The 22,996-nt window shown below is 43.2% G+C and overlaps 3 protein-coding genes across 3 annotated transcripts; 1 reads left to right on the forward strand and 2 right to left on the reverse strand.

Annotated features, from left to right (window-relative positions):
• On the reverse strand, positions 78–2,445 carry LOC8083674. The gene is made up of 3 exons (XM_002467876.2): positions 2,064–2,445; positions 1,727–1,962; positions 78–440 (listed from the first exon to the last, which is right to left on the reverse strand). Exons 1-3 carry the CDS (start codon positions 2,277–2,279, stop codon positions 248–250), a joined length of 645 nt encoding a protein of 214 aa, XP_002467921.1. The 5' UTR covers positions 2,280–2,445; the 3' UTR covers positions 78–247.
• On the forward strand, positions 12,638–18,861 carry LOC8084554 (serine/arginine repetitive matrix protein 1). Its single transcript, XM_002465277.2, has 11 exons — positions 12,638–12,791; positions 13,090–13,234; positions 13,575–13,760; positions 13,833–13,944; positions 14,043–14,076; positions 14,882–14,916; positions 15,004–15,038; positions 15,119–15,271; positions 15,503–17,967; positions 18,320–18,400; positions 18,473–18,861. Exons 2-11 carry the CDS (start codon positions 13,164–13,166, stop codon positions 18,538–18,540), a joined length of 3,240 nt encoding a protein of 1,079 aa, XP_002465322.1. The 5' UTR covers positions 12,638–12,791; positions 13,090–13,163; the 3' UTR covers positions 18,541–18,861.
• Positions 18,974–22,129, reverse strand: LOC8083675 (2,3-bisphosphoglycerate-independent phosphoglycerate mutase). The gene is made up of 8 exons (XM_002467877.2): positions 21,754–22,129; positions 21,523–21,650; positions 21,052–21,409; positions 20,256–20,680; positions 19,953–20,145; positions 19,751–19,846; positions 19,474–19,629; positions 18,974–19,393 (listed from the first exon to the last, which is right to left on the reverse strand). Exons 1-8 carry the CDS (start codon positions 21,928–21,930, stop codon positions 19,229–19,231), a joined length of 1,698 nt encoding a protein of 565 aa, XP_002467922.1. The 5' UTR covers positions 21,931–22,129; the 3' UTR covers positions 18,974–19,228.

Raw genomic sequence — 22,996 nt, forward strand, 5'->3', positions numbered from 1 at the left:
TCGTGTTATACCCTACAGAATTGTGCATCCATCATGAAAAGATGCCATCAGCCATAACAGAAGTACAGAACCACGACTTTCTCAAACAAAACAGCTGATTATTTGGTATTACCAAACCTCTGCAACTAATTCAACTAACTGTAATCGTACAACCTCAAGTACTACATCCTCATCATCAAAATTAAAATTACATTCATCACTTACATGGGAGTAATCTTACATGCCTCGTACGCATTGCTGCTTATCTCTATGCTGTGCCATTGCTGGACTTTGGAGGCAAGAAGGGTTCCCACCATCCAAATTCATACTTAGGGTATGGAGCTGTCCATTTCTCAGGCTTCTCAAATTTCAACTCAACAGGGTTAGAAGCCAATGCCTCTTCAACTGATTCTGAATCGAACTGGTCTTGTAAGACCCTGTCTAGCCTTAACTTCATGAATCTGGCAACAAATTAAAAGAGAGAAAAATGAAGAACATTAAGGCTTCAGTATTGCAACATCAGCTGAAAAAATGGACAGAAATAGACCAACGACTTAAAGATAACCTGCTGCTGACAATCTTAGTAGGTCTTTAGCTTATGAATTAGCATTTATCTATAACTACTCATATTGATAGCAGCAGGTCAAAGATAGTGGTGGCAAATTTCATCATTTGGGACGCACATAGTCAAACTCAAAGATATAATGCTCTTAGCAGTGTTCTGGGCCCCAAGCCCCCAATTATGGCTATACTCACTTTCACTCACTTTCAGTAGTCACTATGGTGCATCATGAAAGCCTCCATTCCATAATGTTGGCCATTTTAGTTTTGTCCTAAGTCAAATTTCTCCAACTTTGATCAAATTTATAGAAAAATATATCTACATCTACAGTACCAAATAAATGCACTACCAAGAGATATTTGATGGAGGATTTAGTGAAACTAAATTGATGCTATAGACATTTGATGCATTTTTCAATAATTTGTTTCTTTTCAAAATAAAGACGTTTGACATGGGACAAAACGGAAACAACCTAAGTGTTGGATGGAATAAAAGTTAGTTTAAGGAAGAAAAAAAAAAGGAAAGAGGCGCCCTTAGGCACTACTATCCAGTACTGTCAAGAATTCAGAACACAATCAAAGGATCCAACAACAGAAATAGGTGGGGTAAAATGCAGGAATACTTCAAAGTAAAAGAAACATCAAACACAACTACAAAAAGAAGTTACTAATTTAGGGTTGGCTTGACCGGATACTGGTAATATGTCATGCGGTCATGCAAAAAATTAGAGTGAACCTTGAACATGAATATTCTAGCCAATTTTCAATTTTACAGTTTCACCAATAAAAAGTGGGCAGACCTGACCAGTCATGGTAGCTAAACATTTGTCATATTTAAATCCGAGCTCTTTTTAAAAGTAAATACTTGAAATGTGCAACTGAATGTGACTGTTGAGAGTAAACACATGGCAAAGGTGCAATCAGATGTAAAATGCGCACCACAAGCCAATGCTGGGTATATGATGCTGCTGCTTTTGGGACAATTACAATCAGAAGAAGTGCTACCAGAAAACAAAATATACAATCGGAAGCATTTTGATTTGCACGCCCATTGTGATGCATGACAGTGGCATGTCCGCACGGCGCTATAACGAAGCGATGGTTGGTTTGGAAAAAACTACGAGGCACGGCAGGCAGGCAGGCATTGGAATAGAATCTAATCATTGTTCGATGCATAGACACTCACGTGATCCAGTTGCCGTCGGTGGAGACAAGCGCGACGGCGGGGCGCTTGAGGCGCTTGGTGATGTCGGGGAACCTGTCGAGGAACTTGGGCTCCACGACGAGCCAGAAGTCCTGCTCCTTGTCCCGCTCGCCGTAGTTGCGCAGCTTCTCGGCGAGCTGCTCCTGGAAGTGCTCCTCCTCGTCCAGCATGAACTTGGCGTTCGCCACCAGGAAGTAGTACGTCTTGGGCCTCTTCTCCTGTGCCCGGGAGCGCCACCGGAGATGAAAACTGAATTCCACGAGCGCGCGCGTGCGACGGGTCGGGTGGAACGCGACAGGAAGAGAACCATAATTCATACCTGCTCTGGAGGCTCGGGAGAGCCTTGCTGGTCTGCATCGACGGCCACGGCGCGGCGGACGCCGCTGAAGCGCCGCGGCGGGTAGGAGGCGGCGACGGGAGGGGAGGTGCGGATGATGGCGGGCGCGAACCAGCTGGCCCGGGCGCGGGGCAGCGCGGCACGAGGCTGCGCGGGGGCCGCGCTGGGGCGGAGGGCGAGTGTCGCGGGAGCCACCATTGGCTCGGCGTCGGCTGGGCGCCGCCGGTGTAGTCGCGGTGTCGGACCGAGGTGAAGTGGACTGGACGGCTCGTGCCGGAGAGGATAGACGGGAGGGTGCGGAGGCGGAAGGCCGGAAAAGCGGAGAGCCTTATCTCCAGAGGGGAGTGAGGTGGGCGGGCACACCGGGCAGCCGGCAGTCGAGTGAGATATGATGGGCCGAAGCAACGGTTTGGGCCAGAAGCTCCTAACTAGTAGAAATCTTGTGGGAAGAAGTCCACTTCAGGTCCCTCAACTTTTATAAAAGTCTGTTTTTCATCCCTGAACTTTAAAACCGGATAAAATACATCCCTCAATTTTTGAAACCATGCATATTATGTCCCTGACATGGTTATGAGCGGTTTTGAAGGCAGTTTTGTCTTTTTCATTTTTATTTATTCTGGCTAAATATTTGTAAAATTATAGTAAATCACATAAAATTCATAAAATAGTAATTCTAACTTTGTTGAACTTCAGATAAGTAGATCTATATAGTGAACATATAATATAGTATGCTTTAGTACAAATTTTTTATTGTAGCTTTAGATCTGTGTTTTTCTATAATTAATTAGAATAATGCATAGCTATAGTTTGTATGGTGCAATTGTGGTGAATTTTTTATGTTAGACTAATTATTATATATTTAAACTATGGTAAAAATTTCATACTCATTAGATCATGTATAACTTAGTTATAGATTTATTATAATTTAACAAGCATAAACCTAAATAAATCTATAACTAACTAATACGTGATTCAATGAGTATAAAATTTTTACTATAACTCAAACATAGAATAATTAGCTCACCATATAAATTTCATCACGATTAGACCATAGAAAATGTAGCTATAATTAATCTAATTAATTAGAGAAAAACATAGATCTAAAGATACATCAAAAAAATTTGTACTAGAACATACTATATTATATATTCAATGTGTAGATCTACTGATCTAAAGTCCAACAAAAATTGAGTTTTCTATTTTATGATTTTTATGTGATTTACTGTGATTTTTCAAAAAATTCAGCCAAAATAAATAAAAAGAAAAAGGTAAAACCGCTTTCAAAACCAGGTCAAGGATGTAATGTGCATGGTTTTAAAAGTTGAGGGATGTATTTTGTCCGGTTTTAGAGTTCAGGGATGAAAATTAGACTTTCGCGAAAGTTGAGGGACCTAAAGTAGACTTTTTCCAATCTTGTGGGAAGCATCAAGAAAAGGAAAGGAAAGGCTCGGAAATTATCCGATCACCACGCCCGGCCCATGAACACGATTGACATATACCCATGGCCCATGAAGACGTTTTAGTTTGGTTTGTGCAATGCTGAGTGTGCACACAGCGTGCGTCGCGGCAATTAAGCAGCGTGGCCCCACGATCAGCGAACGTGCCAGCATGCCAGCACTTGTTCTCCCACGTGATGATTCAGCATTCCCTCAGGTGAAGGCATCAGGAATGATGAATCGTGATCTTGACGTCGGGCCCCTCTCGCTTGTCCGTGCTGTCACCCAACCCTGTTGGGGGTACGTGGCCACACTATGGCTTTGGCCTCTCGCTATCGCTACCACCCAAATCTACTAGTCTAGGCGTGGTCTCATGGCCTGAACGACCCATGCTCTTTAAAATTCGCTCGTCGACGACGCGGTCATCTTCATTCATTTCTTGCCAAAATCGATACGCAAGAGGATCGGATCGGAGACTGTTCAAACAAGGCGCACGGCCGCGTATACTACGTGTCTGTCTGCATGCCACTTGCTCGTTACTCCATATTGCTTGCTGATCCAGTCATCCACACCTCGGATTTCTCGGCGAAGGAAAACGAGAATGAGTCACATGCGCCAAGCCAGATCGCTTGTTCTGTCACAAAAAAAAAAAAAAAACCCTCTTGCTTGTTGCTCCGCATTCATGCCCTCCAGTTTTGGTGGAGCTCATCACTACGCCCGGCCGCCCTCAAGAGTCAAGACTCAGAATTCATCATCGCATATTTGTAGCCTCATGTCATCACTCCGCGTCATTAGTAGCAGTAGCAGGCTAGCAGCTTAATTGCGTCACGGTATACGGTTTCGAAACCTATCGATTCGCTGATGCGTGCAAGGTGCAACCTTCACTTGCACGCGCCGCGCACCCATGCGGCCATGCCCAGTCTGGGTCTCTGGGATGGGAATGGCAGCACGCCAGCACCTGTGACTTGTCAACTGTCATGCATGCACTCGCTATGCAAGGCCGGCCATGGCCATGTCAGCAGCACTACGGCGGTGTACTGGCCTTGGCAAAATTTTTAGTTTTTAAATTACGGTAGCACTTTCGTTTTTATTTGACAAACATTGTTTAATTATGAATTAACTAGACTCAAAAGATTCATCTCACAAATTACAGGTAAATTGTGTAATTGGTTTTTATTTTCGTCTATATTTAATGCTCTATGCATGCGACCAAATATTCGATGTGACGGAGAATCTTGAATTTTTAGATCCAAAAACTTTTTGGATTTTGACACTGTAGCACTTTCGTTTTTATTTGACAAACATTGTCTAATCGTAGAGTAACTAGGCTTAAAAGATTCGTCTCGTGATTTACAGGTAAACTGTGCAATTAGTTATCTTTTTTATCTATATTTAATGTTTTATGTATGTGCCGCAAGATTCGATGTGATGGAGAATCTTGTAAAGTTTTGGATTTTTGGTAAATCTAAACAGGGCCTAAACAAGGCCTGAACAGGCGGTCTCACCGGCTAGGATCGCTGGCCGGCCCCACGTGCAGCTCGCTTAGGGCACTCACAATGCAGACTCTATCATAGAGTCTAAAGTTATTTATTACCTCGAACAATGTGGACTTAAAGTCTAAATAAGACTTGGAGTCTTATTTTTTCTACCTCTTTCTTCAATAAATATGTTGCCACATGAGCAAATACCATAAATAACATGTAATTAAGTGTCTTGGACTCTGTAATAGAGTCTTGCATTGTGAGTGCCCTTAGACTATCTCCAACAATCGTCACCCAAAGTACAAGACCTATTTGTCCTTTGGATAGCGCTACAGGTAAAAGGTTCAATACTTATTTTTAGTCTTCTCCAACAACAAGACCTAAAAGATAACACTTTCTGCAAATGGGTCTCGAAGAGAGAGGATATCTAAATTTGGGTTATGTCTCTTTTGATATCCAAAGTAGGTCTTCTGTATGGGTACTCTGTTGGAGGCCATAGGTATTGTGTTGGAGACCCATTTTGGGTTTGGGTTCCCAAATAGGTCTCCCGTTAGAGACAACCTTATCGCCTACGTGTCCCCGGGCTGCAACTGTCACCGCTACTCGAACGGTCGAACCTTTACCCTCGGTTATCGACCTAGGACTTGTTTAGTTCTATTATTTTATAAAATAAGCACCGTAGTATTTTCATTTGTATTTGATAAATATTATTCAATCATAAATTAACTGAATTTAAAAAATTTGTTTCACAAATTACAGGTAAACTATACAATTAACTATTATTTTTTATTAATATTTAATGTTCTATGCATGTACTGTGAGATTTAATTTGACGATGAATCTGAATTTTTTTTGTAAAAATTTTTGGAAACAAGACCACTATGCAGCTGCTGCAAAATCTATAGCTGCACTGTTTACCATTACTATGTGAGCGAACGATTGATACTGTACTGTATTTGAGTGGGATGCATATAAATTAATAATAAACAGACGTACCGTACGTAAAGGAGACTCCAATCAAAATTTCATTCTCACTTAAATGGTGCCACCTAATTAAGTAACTTTGATGAGATGACAAAGAACTAAAGAAAAAGATACTATTTCCAAATTCCTAGAATTGGTTGGGGGTTGAGTGGATTAGGTTGGATCAAACCCATTTTTTGGGGACAGAGTTAACTGTTTGGTTGTATTTCTGTTTTTGGGGGCGGAGCCAACCTGTTTCAGTGTTTGGTTGAAGGATTAGAGACAGAGCGGCTCCGTTTAGTGTTTGGTTAAAGAAATTCAGTGTTTGGTGGGAGTCAACCCGACTGGAGCGGCTCCGTCCGCCGGATTTTGACAGGGAGTCTAACCCGCATCTGAGAGGAATATTTCATCCTCGAGCCAACCCAACCCTCCCATCCTCTAACCAAACAGCCACGTGAATGGGTTCGCTCCGACCTAGCTCACCCCGCTCTCCAACCAAACACACGATCAGATTGCACAAATAATAAAGTTATGTTCCCTCACACCTACTGTTATCCCATGTGCCCTACCAACAATAAATAGGCATTATAGACAAACATCCACCTTTTTAGCCAGTGGATCCAAACAACAGTCATCCAGTAGTTAGATAGCCAATATTTACCCATATATTCTTTTTTAGTCGTGCAGGGGTTTAACCCAGATACGAAGATACCATCATGGTATATTGACTGTCGTGCAGTTGGCCGTTGCCTCTCATGGCCCCATCCCGCGTACACTTGATTGACCATGGCCTAGACTCATGACTCCAACAACTATCATCCGTATGCTTGATTAGCCATAGTGAGGCTTATCACCCCTAACAACTGTGTGTCTATTATGAGGAGTGCAACTCGTAAGGGCACTCACAACACAAGACTCTATCACTGAGTCTAAGACAATTAAGTACATATTATTTATGGTATTTTGCTGATGTGACAACATATTTATTTAAGAAAGAGATAGAAAAATAAGACTCCAAGTGTTATTTAGACTCTAAGTCCACATTGTTTGAGGTAATAAATAACTTTAGACTCTATGATAGAGTCTGCATTATGAGTGCCCTAATGGTCTGGCTTGGTACTAATGCAGCACCCTATATTAAGATTTTTTTTTAAAAAAATACTTATACGCTTTACAAAAGAATATGGAGGGAGTACTGGGTGTACTCTATTAGCCATTCAGTATGTAGTACTCCCTCTATCACAAATTGTAAGCCATTCTAAGAATTTTGGAGACTCAAAACATCTTATGTTTGACCAAAATTATAGAAAAAAATACAAAGTTTTGTGGGCATCAAATAGATATACTATGAAAATATAATTAATGAAGAACCTAATGATACTTAGTTGATTTCATAAATGTTATTATCCTACCATATAAATTTGGTCAAACTTGAGATACTTTAACTCTCTAAAGATTCTTGAAATGATTTATAATTTTGAGATGGAGGGAGTAACTGTTACTATCTCCGTAGGAAAGGGGAATGCAATTATACTTTTATCTTGAGTCAAAACTATCTAAAGTTCAACTAAACTATATATAAAACAGTATCTATATTTATGACAACGAATAGATAACATTTACTAAATATTTGTCGTCATAAATCTAACAATATTTATTTGGTATGTTGTTTTTTTTATAATTTCGGTCCAAGGTAAGATTGCTTAACTAAATACAGTAACTTGCTACTATCAAGGTCTTGTTTAGTTCAAAAAAATTTATAAAATAGACATTGTAACACTTTTGTTTATATTTGACAAATATTATTTAATCATGGATTAAATAGGTTCAAAAGATTCGTCTCGCAAATTATAAATAAAATATACAATTAATTATTATTTTTATTTTTATTTAATACTTTATATATACGCCGCAAGATTTGATATGACAAGAAATCTAAAATTTTTTATAAAATTTTTTAGAACTAAAGAAGACCGAATTTCTTTAAAAGACGGAAGGAATGGTCAAGTACTTATCTTGAAGAGCTTCACGCCTGCATCGAGCTTCTCCTCGTACTAGTGTCTAGTAGGCACATGAGTAGGAGTACATGACACTATCCTTCCTACGTACAGTACAGTAGTCGTAGCTGTCACCTTTGTGATCGAGTTGTGATACGTTGTTGTGCCTTGTGCGTCAACCTCAAGCCATCGCCCGATTGACCGCCGTCGGAAGCAAACGCCAAAAGGAGAATGCAGTGGCAGCGGTGAGCACGTTAATGCATGCCGCGTCACCAAACGCCTGTCGGTGGAAGCAGAGCAACAAAACACAGTACTACGATGCCATCGGCAGTGCCAGGGCTCTTTTTGGCTTTTTTTTTTCTTTGCACCAAACAGATAGATCGCTCTCAGAGAGAAAAAAGCGCGCTGCTTTGCTTTGGGTAATTAATCATCAATGGCCTGCTGGTGGGCTAGCTGGTGGCCGATCCAATATCCATCCGAGCCACGCATGCCGTCAGCGGAATAATGTTACGGCGATCACCCGGATCCGTGCATGGCGCCGCCGTACCGTACGTGATCAATTGCTTTGCTCCGGACGTGTACCGCCGGCACTGCGCACCGTGCTGTCGTTCTCCGTTAATTACACCTAATTGAACCTTGTCCCCTGGGAATTATGTTCTTAATTGCGAGGGTAGCAGAAACATAGAAAAGCATGGATGCTGCTTTGCACGGCATGGGCTACCTACGAGGCTATCTCGTTTTTTTTAAAGGATGCTCCATATCTTGACTAAAGCCACGACGAACAACTTTCAGATTAAACAAGAACTGGCTAAAGTGTAGTAGACTCCACCCAATAAACTGGCTATAGTGGTCTGACTGCCGTATCAAAGTGTGTGTTTCAGACGCTAGACAAGCAACAGTTACGTGCATGCACACAGCCTTTCTCCTCTGTAAATTACTCACCGTGCACGTAATCCAGGATTAGTCTGACTATTATATGCACCGTCGTCTCTGCATAGATTGTCTATATTTGTAGGAGTACAGTTCATGCAGCTAGTGATAGATCCAGTCATCCAGATCCCTACAATCCAGCAGCCAGCAATCACAAAAGACGACGGAACCCGGCCCATTGCCGGGTACTATATTTTCTCACCCCCTCTGTCAATCTCCTCACATGGCTGCACATGAGGTAGGCCAATTGCTTTTGAGATCTTTCCCAATGCTACGGCTGTAGGAGCGTTTTCTTTCTCGGTGAGGTTCTGTAGATGAAAAGCCGAAGCAGGTCATAAGTTCTTTTCACATGCATGTGCGTCGTGCAGCCTTCAGGTATTCGACCTTATTACAGCCAGAGGGGCAAGATGCTCACAACTCCACTATCGTGACGAAACACGCTATTCGGACTTGAATGTGTTCACGCCTTCCAGATCTGGAAGACTTTTTTCTTGTACAAGGATCTCTATTCTCTGGAAGACTTCAATGTCCATGAATTTCGCGTGTGAATGCACTACTCAAATATTAGCGTCCAGTTCTACATTCTGTAGAATGTATACTATATTAATTAGCGTACTCGTGCTATCTTCAATTCTAATGCGCAAGAATATATAAAGGCTATATTGCCTATCAGTATTGCTAACGTTAAAACTTGGTAACCATTTGCAAAGAAGAAGAAAAAACGCTCGCATTTGATTAGAGTTAAAATTAGTGATAACTTTTTTTTAAAGTTATACTGAAGCATTAGGCATCAGCAAGCAAAGAGACACCGAAATCGCATCTCACTGATGACTATGTCAGAGTCATACGGATAAAATAACAAGAGTAACGAGATTAAGTAAAAAATTATATTGGTACGTTCTCCGTCGTCTGAGACACCGTCCCGAAGTAAAGAGTGGCATCGGACGCTACAACAGTCTCCTCTTCCCAATAAATCCGACTCCGTGGACGCGATAAACAAACAAAAGATGGTGAGCACTGAGCAGGAAGCTAGGCTAGCGAAACATGGCATGTGCGGTCGTGCGCAGCGCAGCCGAGCGCAGCAGCGCACGAGTTCCCCAGTCCGGCCGTGTGCTCCGACCAGCCCCCACCATGCCTTGTCGTGGCCACGGTATCCCTGAGACTGTGACTGTGTGAGCGAGACCCTGACCCCGCTCCTCCACCGTTGCAGCGGATCGAATCCCGCTCCGGCCAACAGCCGAACAGGGCACGCTCCCTGTCCCTGTCGCTAGAATTTTAGAACGGGAGCATATGCGAGTTTCCCGTTTCCACACTGACACTAGCCCCATCGTCCCTCGTCCGGACGTCCGCCATCTTCCGGGCATATATGGGCGTGATTGGTTGCAGAAGATGTCTTCATCCAGGATGGTCAGGCTATGCAGGGCCAAAGGAGCTGAGTTGAGCTCGTACATATGGTCGTGTTTGGTTGTCTTTGGTATTGGTCCAGTACGAAACGATATTGTGTTTGGTTACATGTATAGATTAATGTTCTGGGTGTTTGACATGTAGGTCCCCTGCATCCTGCATGAATAAAGTCGTCCTGTATGGAGAGGGAAGCTCGATTTCTGCGGATGGAAAAACTGTATGATGGCAGCCTCTTATGCATGGTCGCATGCATCAATTTGATTCAAGTGAGGAACCAAACAAAGCGCCCGAACGAAACCACCAGTTAAATCGTGCTAGGACCAACTCCTGCTGTCTCAGGCCGTATCTGTATGGCCACGAGCCCCCGACGGCGCCCTATGAGTTGATGCGCACTGCACACCTCCAGCCCGTTCCACGCACGCTCGCAATTTTTTGGTAGACGGCCGCTGCCACATGGACCCTCGCCCCAGCAAGTGATTATTGCCGTCCCGGAGGTGTTGACCTCGTGCCGCGCGTTTGCGGCATGCAGGGGGGGAGGGGGCGTCAAGACATGGGGAGGCAAGCGGAAAGCTCGGGATGGGCGATGCCACGCCACGATGGAGTGCAACAGGCGAGGTGTGGTCGTGTGGACGAGCGGCATGTTAGGTCAGTCTCAATGCATGTTTCATGAGAGTGTCATGCACATTAAATATGGTGCCACATAAGCAAAATTGCTGACTTGGCAGGATCATTAAATGAAAGAGTTTCATCAGATGAGAGAGGAGTTTCATCCCCATGAAACTCCTGTGGCTCGGTTACCTAGTTTATAGTCTTGGTAACTGTACCATGAAACTATGCATTGAGACTGGCCTTAGAGCAAGGTCAATAATAGAGCCAAGTGCTTGGCTATAAGCCAAATAATTAGAGCCAAGTTATACAATAAGTTGTCTCCTACTTGTCTCTAAAACACATTCTCTTTCTTCTTTCTTCTCACAACATTTGCTTTTTGGGCCCACTACTACCTATGCATCCGTGCCCAGCTTGGTGCTTAACTAAGAGCCAAGCTATCATCTCTCTCCTCTCTTCTCTCCTCCACATCAGCATTAGTTTGGCTATAAACCCATTATTATACCTGCTCTTAGGCAGGGTCGTGGGTTGCTTTGGCGATGCAGAGAGAGGGGAGCGTGCTGTACTGTTGCGGCGTAGTAGGATTGTAGTAGGTTGGGCGGCCTGCGGGCGTGTACCGTTGAGGAAGGCGACGGAGGCAGTGCCGCTACGACTCTACCGGTCCTTTTCTCAGGGAAGAATTTATGCCGTTATGGTGAGGAGAGGAGAAAAAGGACAGGACGGTCTTTACTACCCGAGGTTCGGGACCGCGGCCGTGGTCTGCTACAAGCCCAGAACCTTCTCCGCGGCGAATGGAGAACATTTGTCTTCTCTCTTCCTTTTACTCAAGATTTAATTAATGGTGAATGTTTCTTGTCAAAAAAATGGTGAATGTTATATTTGGACTCAATGGCATATAACTGGGAACTATAAATTAGTATTCCTTCCATACCTATAAAAAAAGTAGTTTTAGATAAGGTTTAAATCAAATATTGGAAATATAAATCATGAATAACTTTTAAATTATTTAGTTTGAAAATATGAAAACCATATGAATAGATTTGTCTTAAAAATACTTTCATAACAATATACATGTACCACTTCTTGATAAATATTTTTATTAAAATAAAGAGTTAAAGTAAGGCTTTAGAGACCGTGTCACTATCCTAAACGATTTTTTTTATAGGTACGAAGAAAGTACTAATGAATCTAAAGGCTTGTTTGGTTCCTCTTGGGTGACTAGTGAGACCCTTAGGTGACTATTGAAACTAAATTATTTTAGCTTATTTTTATATGTGTGTTTAGAAGTTTTGTTACTAAAGTAACTAAAGTTTAGCTAGCTAAAAAATTTAGTAAAGAGATAATAAAATTATTGATAGACTGACTAACTGTTAACTTGGGAGTTACTAGCTATTAGTTTCACTAGCGAGTTCAGCGCTAAGGAGGTGAAACCAATTAACTTGCGCTAATAATTAGTTTGAGTAGATTCTGTGTCACTATTCTAAACTTCTATTCTTTTTCTTCTTCTTCCACCAACGTAATATGGGCGAATTCCGAATGGAAGACAGAAAGTTTTGATAGTTCGGCAGACCGAAATTTTCACAATTATGTATTAAGATAAAAAGAAGAAATAGATATTGATTATATAAATGTTAATTTGTCAAAAGATATTAAAAAGAAAAAAGAAATATAAGTTGCTCAAAAAATAAAAAAGAAAAGAGAAAAAGAATTGTATGGCCTATTTAGGGGCCGATAACCCACGCACCGCCATGTCTTCTGCTCCGCAGCGCCGAGATCTACTGCTCTTCCCCCACTCCCAGGCTCGGCTGCGGCGGTGGCGGCTCCCCCTCCCGCCTCTCGCCAGTCGCCTCGCGCCCTCGCCTCCGTCCTCCGCGCTCCGGCCAGCGACCCTGTGTACGCACCTCCCTCTTTCCTCCCGCCTCTGCTGTACCATGGGAGCCCGGCCAGCTGCCCAGGGTGGCCGGGCCTTGGCTCCGCCGGTGTGTGTGTGTGATTTGGTATCCAGATGAAGGATGCTGAGGTGTGAATTGGTTTGGGTTTTGAGTTCAGTATCTCCTCTTCTGGATTGCTTATTCCCTCCCTTGATGTACAAAATGACTCGTACAGATCTGACGCGCCATATGTGGTTCAGCATTTGTATTTAATCTTGCGCGGGTTCCTGAGGTTTATCTGTCCTTCATGTTGTTTGCAGGGCTTTGAAGTAGTTAAGGAACTGACTGTTTGGATGATTTGAAAGTGGCATCTATTCACGTTTGTGTAAGCAAAATGGACAGGAAAGTTGCTAGCAACACGGAGCTTGATTCTGCTGTCTTCCAAGTATCCTCGCCTGACAACAGGTGAACACTACCTGGATTTATCACTAGCATTTATGCAACATTTGATCTCTGTTTCTCCAACATTTGCGCTTGGGCCCCTGTTTGGAATGTAGTTCTTAGATTTTCCAAAGGGACTTGCCCCAATCCCAATTCCTGTGATGCTCCAGCATTGGAAATACTATAGCAGTGCTTTCCCACGATCACACATCTTAAAAATTTAAAGGAATTTTGCCTCAATTTTGATATTGCATCTAGTCGAGCACAACTGCTGCTCTTTGCTGTAGTGCGGTGCTATCATCTTTGAAGATTGGGTATAGAGCTTAACTCTGCCCCTGTTTGTTGTGAAATGTTTCATGTATAGGTATGAGGCAATTGCTTGCAGTAAGGGAAAAACAGAACTGATAGCTTCTGGTCCTTTTGACCAGTTAGTTCTGCACCTGGAAGATGCCAAAGCATTCCAATCTTGTTCACAAAGTGGTACTTTTAAACTGTTATTGACTGGGGATGAAAAGGGCTCTTCCTGGTTTACCAAATCCACCTTGCAGAGGTATTTGCATCCTTCCTATTTGCTTATGGTTATGTCAGTTGTATGTATGACTAAGTTGAACTGCTCCACCAGATTCTTGCATATCATAAATTCATGTGATACATCAAAATCGGTCAATGGAGTTTTAGACGAGATGTCACAGCTGGAGGAAACGAGAAAGTTTCATCAGTCACTCTATGTTAAGGTATCGCTTGTTTGCCAAAATAAAATTTTCAGCCAAGTTCACTTTTTAATATTTCACTGCATATGGCATTAATAATAGAGGTCACATTTGTTTTGCAGGAGGAACAAAATGTTACTAGTGGTGCTTTAACAGGTATACTTTCATATAAGCATCTGGTTCTTCCATTGTTGCTTGTTATTTGAAGACCTTCACAAGTTCACAATCTTTTGATGTATAATGGATATGCATGCATTATAGCCTGTCCGCCTTGTTTATTGTCCCTTTGATCCACTTCAGTTGCTTTAGGTTTATTTTGCCATCTATGTGTCACGTAGATCGTGGGCTTCGACTTATGTTTTGCAATGTGATTATACTATTAGTTGATCTTTACATTGGTGAATCATATCGCTTGCTGGTTGATAGTTTATTATAGACAATCAGTCCCACAAATTGTGCCCTTGATTTGTTTGCTTATTACCAAAGAAATAGTTGTCAGTTGTATCTTCTGGGAATAATCCTTCCTTCCAACAGATGCTTTTGACTTCAGTTGATAATCCAATGTAGTACTCATCTACATGTCCATGGGTATAATTAATGCTTTTCTCATGTGTTTCATACTGGCAAAACTATTCTCAGGGTATTATTTTTTTTTTAAAAAAAGACGATGCCTTATGCTCTGAAGGTAGAACTGTTGAAGTTCACCAAATATTTTTTCAATGCTCACTTGAGCTTCCATACTTCACAAATATGTGTATATATGCAAATGCAGACAAAACCATGAAATATGTAAACATAAAACTGCTAGAGGGGCTGTTTTTAATGCTTATGTGGTATTTATTCCTTGCAATATCCAAACATGAAAGCCTGTTCACATTTCATGTGATATTAACCTTACTGAATCTCGTTCAACCTTATAATGGTGGAGCCCTCAGTTTAATATGATGTTCTTTTTCTTCAGGAGGTTTGTTTGGTACTGGTGCCATAGCACAGCAGGTAGTTTCTAGTGCCGCAAGGATTTAATTTTACATGGTTTTAATCTTTCATGATCCACCTACTTAATTTTTAAACATCCACTTTTAGGGAAATGATGGGCATAATTCATCGGAGACTACAAAGTAAAAAGTTCTTTCCTTTTCTCTGCTACTTTACTTCACTACCTCTTTTGGTTCACATTTTTTATGGTTAAATATGCTAGGAATGAATTGCTTAGAGCACTGGATTTGAGGCTAACTGCACTGAAGGAAGAGATCTTGATCTTATTGAATCGAGCAGTTGGATCCAATTTATCGACAAGAGAAATATCTGATTTATCTGCTTTTGTTCAGAGATTTGGAACATCAGAGTTTAGGTATTTTAAAAAGCATAGTACTCTGCAATTTCACTTATTTTTATTGTACGATAAGAGAGCAGATAATGCTAATTGGCTACAAGTGTGTCTTCTAGTCATTCATAAACTTACTTTGTCACATGGAATTAGTTTGCTTTTACATTTATATGATGTGACCAATCTTTTGAATCGTGTCTTCATTGTCTGTTAAGCTGAGACGAGAGATTAACTACCGGTCTTTCTCATTGCCAGTTGGTTGATGCGGTGTATGTTGTTAATTTTGGATTGTCAGCCCTCTGAGGTCCCTTTACAGCAGGATTCTACAACTGAGAAAATTGACAAGGGTGAGAATGCACATAAACCTTGTGATATCAGTCCTCAGACCAATCCCCAGAGGCCCATTGCCAATAATGTCTCTCCAGCAAAGCTTGCACAAATTGAGCGTGAGAGCTCAACAGGAAGTGAAGATTCCTCTGAGTCCAGTGATGAAGGCGAGGCCATTGTTGAAAGGAGCCGACCTCTTGTAAGATCTGCTTCACCTAGAAGATCAGCTTCTCCAATGCGGAGGGTTCAAATCGGGAGATCAGGATCACGTCGATCAACAGCAATTGCCATCAAGAGCCTCAGTTACTTCCCTCCTAGTCAGAGGATTCCTTTGGATAAAGATGATGAAAATAGTACCTGCAATGGTGAAACTGACCAGCCACCAAGGAAATCTGACAATAACGTAAGAAGGATGAGTGTGCAGGATGCGATTAACCTTTTCGAGAGCAAGCAGAAGGATCAGAATCCGGATTCACAAAATAAGAAAGCTGGCTTGTTTGCTACTAAATCTGTCTTAAGAAGGTGGAGTGCAGGAATGGGTGATTCTTTGAATGAAAAATCAGAAGGAAAAGTCTCAGAGTCGACATCTGAAAGTAAATCAAACATGGCTTCTGAAACAGAGAAGGTTGGAGCTGAAATGAAGGCTGAACTAGATAACACACCAAAGAATTTTGTTACACCTGAGGTTGAAGATTCAACTTTCCATCCTAATTCTCATGATATTGGAGTACCAGAAACAGGGAGCACTGTTTGTAGTAATATTTGTGCAGAACAAGCAAAGTTTGGACTGGAGGAAAGTAGTGATCGGGCAATGGCCTCTGCAGAGTGGAACCGCCAGAAGGAAGCTGAACTTAATCAAATGTTATTGAAAATGATGGAAGTCATGCCTGGAAAATTTTCGGGTGCTAATGCCACTGCTGCTGGTCTCAGTTCCACCAATCAGCAAAAAGGTGTATCTCATGGTCAGCATAGAGAGAAGCGAGACACAAAAGTCAGAACTGAGAAAGGCACAAGGCGACCTGCAAAGGAACCAAGCACCAAGTCCTTGAAGGAAGCAGCTGGGCAGCATAAACCGACAATGACCTCCAAAACTGTCACTTCAGCAGAGAGACGTATTTCACCAGTTCCGCAAAGGGCACGGCGAAATTCATCACCCCCAGTCCCACCCAAAGAAGTAGCTTCAAAGACACCACCAGTCAGAAAAAGCTCACCAAAACCATCACCTGCACCTGCATCTGTGCCTACTACACGAAGTTCATGGTCAGGTGGTTCTTTGACTAAAGCAACTACAACACAAAAAACTAAAAGCTCTCCTGGGATGGCTTCGATGTCCACACAAACTAGCCGAAGAAGGACTCCGACAACACCCTTGTCGTCTCAGCCAGCTTCAAAAGTGGAAAGACCCATTCAACCAGTGAAGAACAAGAAGGAACCCCTTACTGCTACCAAGCCAGCTATAAAGGGTCAAGAAGAGAAGAAGACAAAAACAGCAACAAAGACAAGCAGAGTAACTAGAGTTTCACCTTCTTCAGAAGAAAAATCAAGTGTAACAACGAAGCAAAGCTTGCATAAGGTTTCAAAGAAAAGCAGTGTTGTGCCGCTTGAGTCCAAACCCTTGAAGAAAACCACTGGAATTAGTCAGAGCATTGGTTCTGGTACTGTGAAGAGTAAGGTACCCCAACTTGATGACTCCTCAAAAGATAGTGGAAGTGTTAACCAAGCTGAAGATAAGGAGCAATCTCCTATGACAACCGAGCCAACTACCAAGGTACTGGAGGCTGATCTTGCTCAACCAGCACATGATGTTGATGAAAATTTAGAAATTTCGCTCGATAATGATTTGAATATTGAAAAAACAGAGAAACCGGCCTCGAGTTTAACTGCAACAGAAATGGACTCCAGTGTCCATGTTGTACCCTCTACCGATGAGGTAGATGAGGCCATACAACCTCCTGACGATGACATGGGCATCTCATCAGCTGCTTGGGTAGAAGTAGAGCATCAAGAACTAGAAGTCACTGATTCGGGTGAAAATGTAGTCGCTGAGGATGTAACTTCCCCAGGAATTGCACCATTGCCATCATCAAGCCCAAGAGTGCGTCATTCGTTGTCACAAATGCTGCAAGCAGATAGCAATGAACCAGAAATTATTGAGTGGGGAAATGCTGAAAACCCACCCGCAATAGTTTTTCATAAGGATTCTCCAAAAGGATTCAAGAGGCTTCTAAAGTTTGCTCGTAAAAATAAGGGAGATAATAATGCTAACGGCTGGGCAAGCCCCTCAGTGGTTTCTGAAGGAGAAGATGAACTAGAAGAACCAAGAGGCACTAGTGATAGTGCAAATTCGAGCAGGAGAACTTTTGATGGTTCAAAGACTAATAGCATCTTATCAGGTACCTTTCCAAACCATGGTCTCAAAGATGGTTCTGCACCCAAACTTTTATAGGAACAGTCTCAGTACTGATATAGTTATGGCCTTTTGATAGTTACATGTGGTTTAAAGATGATTATATGGTCTGCTCTTGTGCTGTTATGAGTTAGTGTGAAGTTATGCGAGTATTTATAGACAAGTACATTTCCAATTACATAACTTCATCGCATCACACACAATTTTTACAGCTTTACCCACAGTAGTGAGAACCTTTTTGTTGAAGTAGTTCATCTTTCTATGCTTGATCAAATTAGCTCAGCAGTACAGTGTTATATTTCAAGGTCATGCATAAATCTAAACCTACTCATTTTCAGCTCAATCAACTACCGGCAGCTTCAACTCTATGAACTCGGATAAGCTACGGGAGAGACCTGGAGCTGCCACATCAACCAAAGGTTAGTTTTCGCCAAACAATGTAATGTGATATAACTAGGCTGTTGCTAACCCATCTGTCACGGTACTTCCAGCATCAAGGTCGTTCTTCTCCCTCTCAAACTTCCGGAGCAGCAGATCAAACGAGTCGAAGCTTCGATAGTGTATGCCTTGTTTGCCCAGCGGTTACATGGATATCTCCGCTCCATTCAGGACGTCTAGTAGATGTAAAAATGGTTTGAGATTTGATTGTTCGGACGGAGCCAGCTTGTTGTGTTTGGCTCTAGTCGCCTGACGTTTGGTATAGCTTCTGTCTATGAGATGCCATACTTTGCTTCTGCCTTTCTGTACATTTCAATATTTTAATGCAGTGGATGCGAGCTGATTGGAATGACCGATATCTTTCCATGGCTCAGCAAGAGATTTGCTTCAACCAAAGCCTTAAGCAACAATGTTGGGAATGATGTAAATCTATGTTCATATTGGGACATGAGAGCTATGATACGCTGCGAAACTAGTTCTGCTGTAACCTTTCAAAATTACTCCCATGCAGCCACATCTTGAACAGATATAGCTATGTGACCAGGCACTCGCGATTTATATCCATCCAAAGGCTTGACAAACTGTTAACATACAAATCAGTGACATATTGATATTCGCGTACGATTACACCACACATGCCAGACAACCGTAGTAGGAATCGGTTCAGATGATGACAGCCACAGGCCCACAACTAGCGAAGCGGAAACCAAATTAATCCCTGGGTAGAGTATACTCCTATACATAGACAAACTAATGCAAAGCAGTGGCAGATGAGTTTATTGAGACAGGAAGTAGCAAAGGCCAAGGCATCACTTGTCGACGACTTCGATCAGCGTTGGCTCATAATGATCAGGGGCCTCAAACCCATGAAGGTTCATGACTGTCGCTGCAACATTAGCGAGGCCGGCATTTGCGAGGTCTGTACGGAACCTGACCCCAGGTGAAAGCCCAGGGCCTCCTATTGCGATTGGAACCTGCAGACGGATAGTTTCAGGCTTCTCTGGTCAAGAGCGCACCGAGAGGCCAACACCTAACATGTCTCGACTGAACTTACCGGATTCAGCGTGTGCGAAGTAAGGGTCTGGACCTTCCCGTCCTTGTCCCGGAGTGGTTTTCCTGACTTATCTCTTTTCGCCATGTCCTCCGCGTTGCCATGGTCGGCAGTGAGTACAAAAATGCCACCCACTTGCTCAACGGCATCCAGGATGATCTAGAAGATACAAATTAGCAGTTATCTAAACAGCGGAAACTGGAACGTGTATGTATGGTGACCAATCAATCAATTGGTAGGAAATCTCAGGAATATAAGAGAGGTGATTCCAAACATGTACCTTAACAGCCTCATCAGCTGCCTTGCATCCAACAATAGTTGCTTCAATGTCTCCAGTATGGCCAACCATATCTCCATTTGCAATGTTGACCCTTACCTACAAAATGCCCCCTATTAGTGTTTGAAGTCCCTGCCTTATCTGTACCTACATTGCTTTTGTGTTCTAAGACAGTTATTTAAGATGATTTAAATTCATTAACTACCTGATCAAAATTTCGGCTCAGGATGGCATCCCTTGCCTTGTGTGCAATTTCCAAGGCCTTCATCTTGGGCTGAACATTGAAGGGGATGCCGATGTCGCTGGGAATTTCTTCATATTTTTCCAAGTCTTGGTTGAAATAACCAGACCGATTCCCATTCCAGAAAAAAGTGACATGACCAAACTTGACTGTCTCACTGCAGTTCATACGACAAGAAGACACCATACGGTCAAGTAAAAATGTACTATCATTCAGGTTCATAGCAATGACTTGTCACAAGATAGATAAAGCACAAGAGTAATTCACCTGCAAGCATAGGTGCGAACGCCGTTGCGCACCAAGTATTCACCGGACGTCCTCTCTATCTCCGGGGGAGCAACGAGATAGTGGCTTGGAAGCTTGAGCTCGCCATCGTACTGAAGCAGACCAGCATAGCGTATCCTGGGGAACCTGACACGATCAAACTTGTCGAAGCCCTCGTACTCCAGCGCCTTGGCAAGCATCACCATCCGATCAGCTCTGAAATTGAACGTCACCACAGCATCTCCGTCCTGTACCGGGCCAACCGGCTTTCCGCTCTCGTCTACTATGACGAAGGGAGGCATGTACTGGTCGTTTGCCTTTGGATCCTCCCTGAGCTTCTTCACGGCCTCGAGCGCGCTCTTGAACTTGTGTGGGGCTTCGCCGAGGACGTGCGCATCCCAGCCTCGCTTCACAACCTGCCAGTCATTCTGCGAAAGACGGCATGTACCAGGTGGTGTTACAAAATATGCAGAGTAGTTGGGTTAGAGTTTTTCTTTTTTGGGTTAAAATTGATTGCTGCTGAATTTGCGGCAAATGTTTTCATATTCTGCAGACTGTTTCCTCTACAAGGCTCATGTTTGTCATAAATTATGAAATAAGTCACACAATTTGGATACAAGATTTAGCAACTGGCCAAACGTTCTTCTCTGTGCTCAAAGACGCAGCTAGCTTATGGCATAGAACTAACAATTGACTGATCCAGATGCACATAGTCTACCATTTCACTCCAAGCTAATCTCAATCTGATGCTTCCGAACCAAAACGTGTGGCAAAAAAAAGTAGCAGTATAGTACTGTACCTCATAACGATCCATGGTGACATACATCCTGCCACCGCCAGACGCTATTCTCGCATCAACGCCCTTCTCCCGAAGCCTAGCAAGGTCGTCCTCGAGCATTTCCACGAACCTGACGCTGCTGCCATCCAACACGTCCCGGCCGTCCGTGAGGACGTGAACCCGTATCCTCTTCGCCCCGCGCTCGCTAGCCCCTTTGAGCAGCAACTGCAGCTGATCGAACCTGGAGTGCACGCCTCCGTCGCTGAGCAGGCCGATGAGGTGCAGAGTGCCACCGTCCAGGAAGGACTGCTGGATGTACTTGAATCCTTCGCCCTCGTATATCTTCCCGGAGTCCAGCGCCAGATCCACCAGTTTCGCGCTGCACGTTGTTACCGACTGATCATTGGTAAATGGTAATTTATTTACTAATAAAAAATACTACTAATTTGCGGTGCTTAATTTTGCTTTGGCAAGAGTAGTATGCGTAATTACCCCTGCGCGTATATCTGTCCTGCTCCGAGCGCGTTGTGGCCGACCTCGCTGTTGCCCATGTCGTCATCCGTGGGCAGCCCCACCGCTGTCCCGTGCGCCTTGATGAGCCTCCATCTCTCCGGAGCTGCCTGCCGCGCACAGGAGAGGTACATGTGAGCAGAAGTTCAGTGAACGGCAGCGATCAGCCGATCACACAAGAGCCCGTGTACGTACGTAACGTACTGTACGTACCTTGTTGAGGGCGTCGAGCGTGGGCGTGTCGGCGATGTGGATGCAGTTGAAGGGGTCGGGCGGCGCCTCGCCCCAGCCGTCCAGCACCACCACGGCCACCGTCTTGCCCTTGGGAAGCCGCGGGTGCGCCGCCAGCTCCCACGACTTCCCCTCCGCTGCCGGCGGCCTCGTCGCCATGCGATGCGATGCGAATGCGATCGGCTCTACTGTCTGTCTGTCTTCCAGAAACAAAAAGTGGTGCGCGAAAGTGAAACGGGCAGGAGTTGTGCTGGGTTCTTCTGGCGTCTGCTAGCTCGTCGTCGTCGGGTTTTTTTGGTGTTGGCCGTGGTGGCCTGGCTTCTTTGCTCTGGAAGGCTCTCGGCCCGAATCGAAGTGGCAGCCCGGGAGGTGTACAGGTGTAACGACCTCTTATTCTTAATAATTTTCTCGTGAGGAACCGAACCAGCTCTCTCCCTCCTAGGGCCTTGTTTAGTTCCAAAATTTTTTGCAAAATCGACACTGTAGCACTTTCGTTTGTATTTGACAAAAAATGTCCAATCATGGACTAACTAGGCTCAAAAGATTCGTCTCGTCAATTTCGATCAAACTGTGCAATTAGTTTTTATTTTCATCTATATTTAATATTACATGCATGCGTTTAAAGATTCGATGTGACGGGAAATCTGAAAAATTTTGCAAAATTTTTTGGAAACTAAACAATGTGGAACAGCAACAGCTACGTGACAATGCGACGCCGACACTACTGGTCCTGTTCTCGTGTAGTACTCGGCTTTCGGTACCCTGCGCTGTTTGCGCTGCAGACTTCACTGCTCCACTAGTTGCTCGAGGCCAAGGTCCAGCCGTTTCGAGGAGCAGCCCAACGAGCTGCGAGGTTTGCACGAGGCCGGAAACGGCGGCAAATAGGCCCGGAAGTAAACCTGACAATGGTTTGGGTTAAAACCGGTTTTTTTGGTTTGGTTTTATTTTTTGGTTGTATTGGTTTGGATTGAAACGGGCTGAAAAGGCTGTTGGACCAGTTTGGTTTGGGCCCTATTAAAGTGGGCTGAATTGGTTTGGCTGTAAATAATAGAGTTTATAATAATTTTTAATTCTATCTATTTATTTTTTGCTTTTGTTTATGTAACACTCTGGTGTTAAGCAGACTAAAACGTGACATGTCATCATATGCACTGGCATTGCATCTAAGTTGATAACCTGAATATGCATTCACTAAAAACAAGTTTACATTTTTATGCTTGTGCTT

Source organism: Sorghum bicolor, chromosome 1 (assembly GCF_000003195.3).
Source record: "Sorghum bicolor cultivar BTx623 chromosome 1, Sorghum_bicolor_NCBIv3, whole genome shotgun sequence".
In the NCBI taxonomy this organism is placed as follows: domain Eukaryota; kingdom Viridiplantae; phylum Streptophyta; class Magnoliopsida; order Poales; family Poaceae; genus Sorghum; species Sorghum bicolor.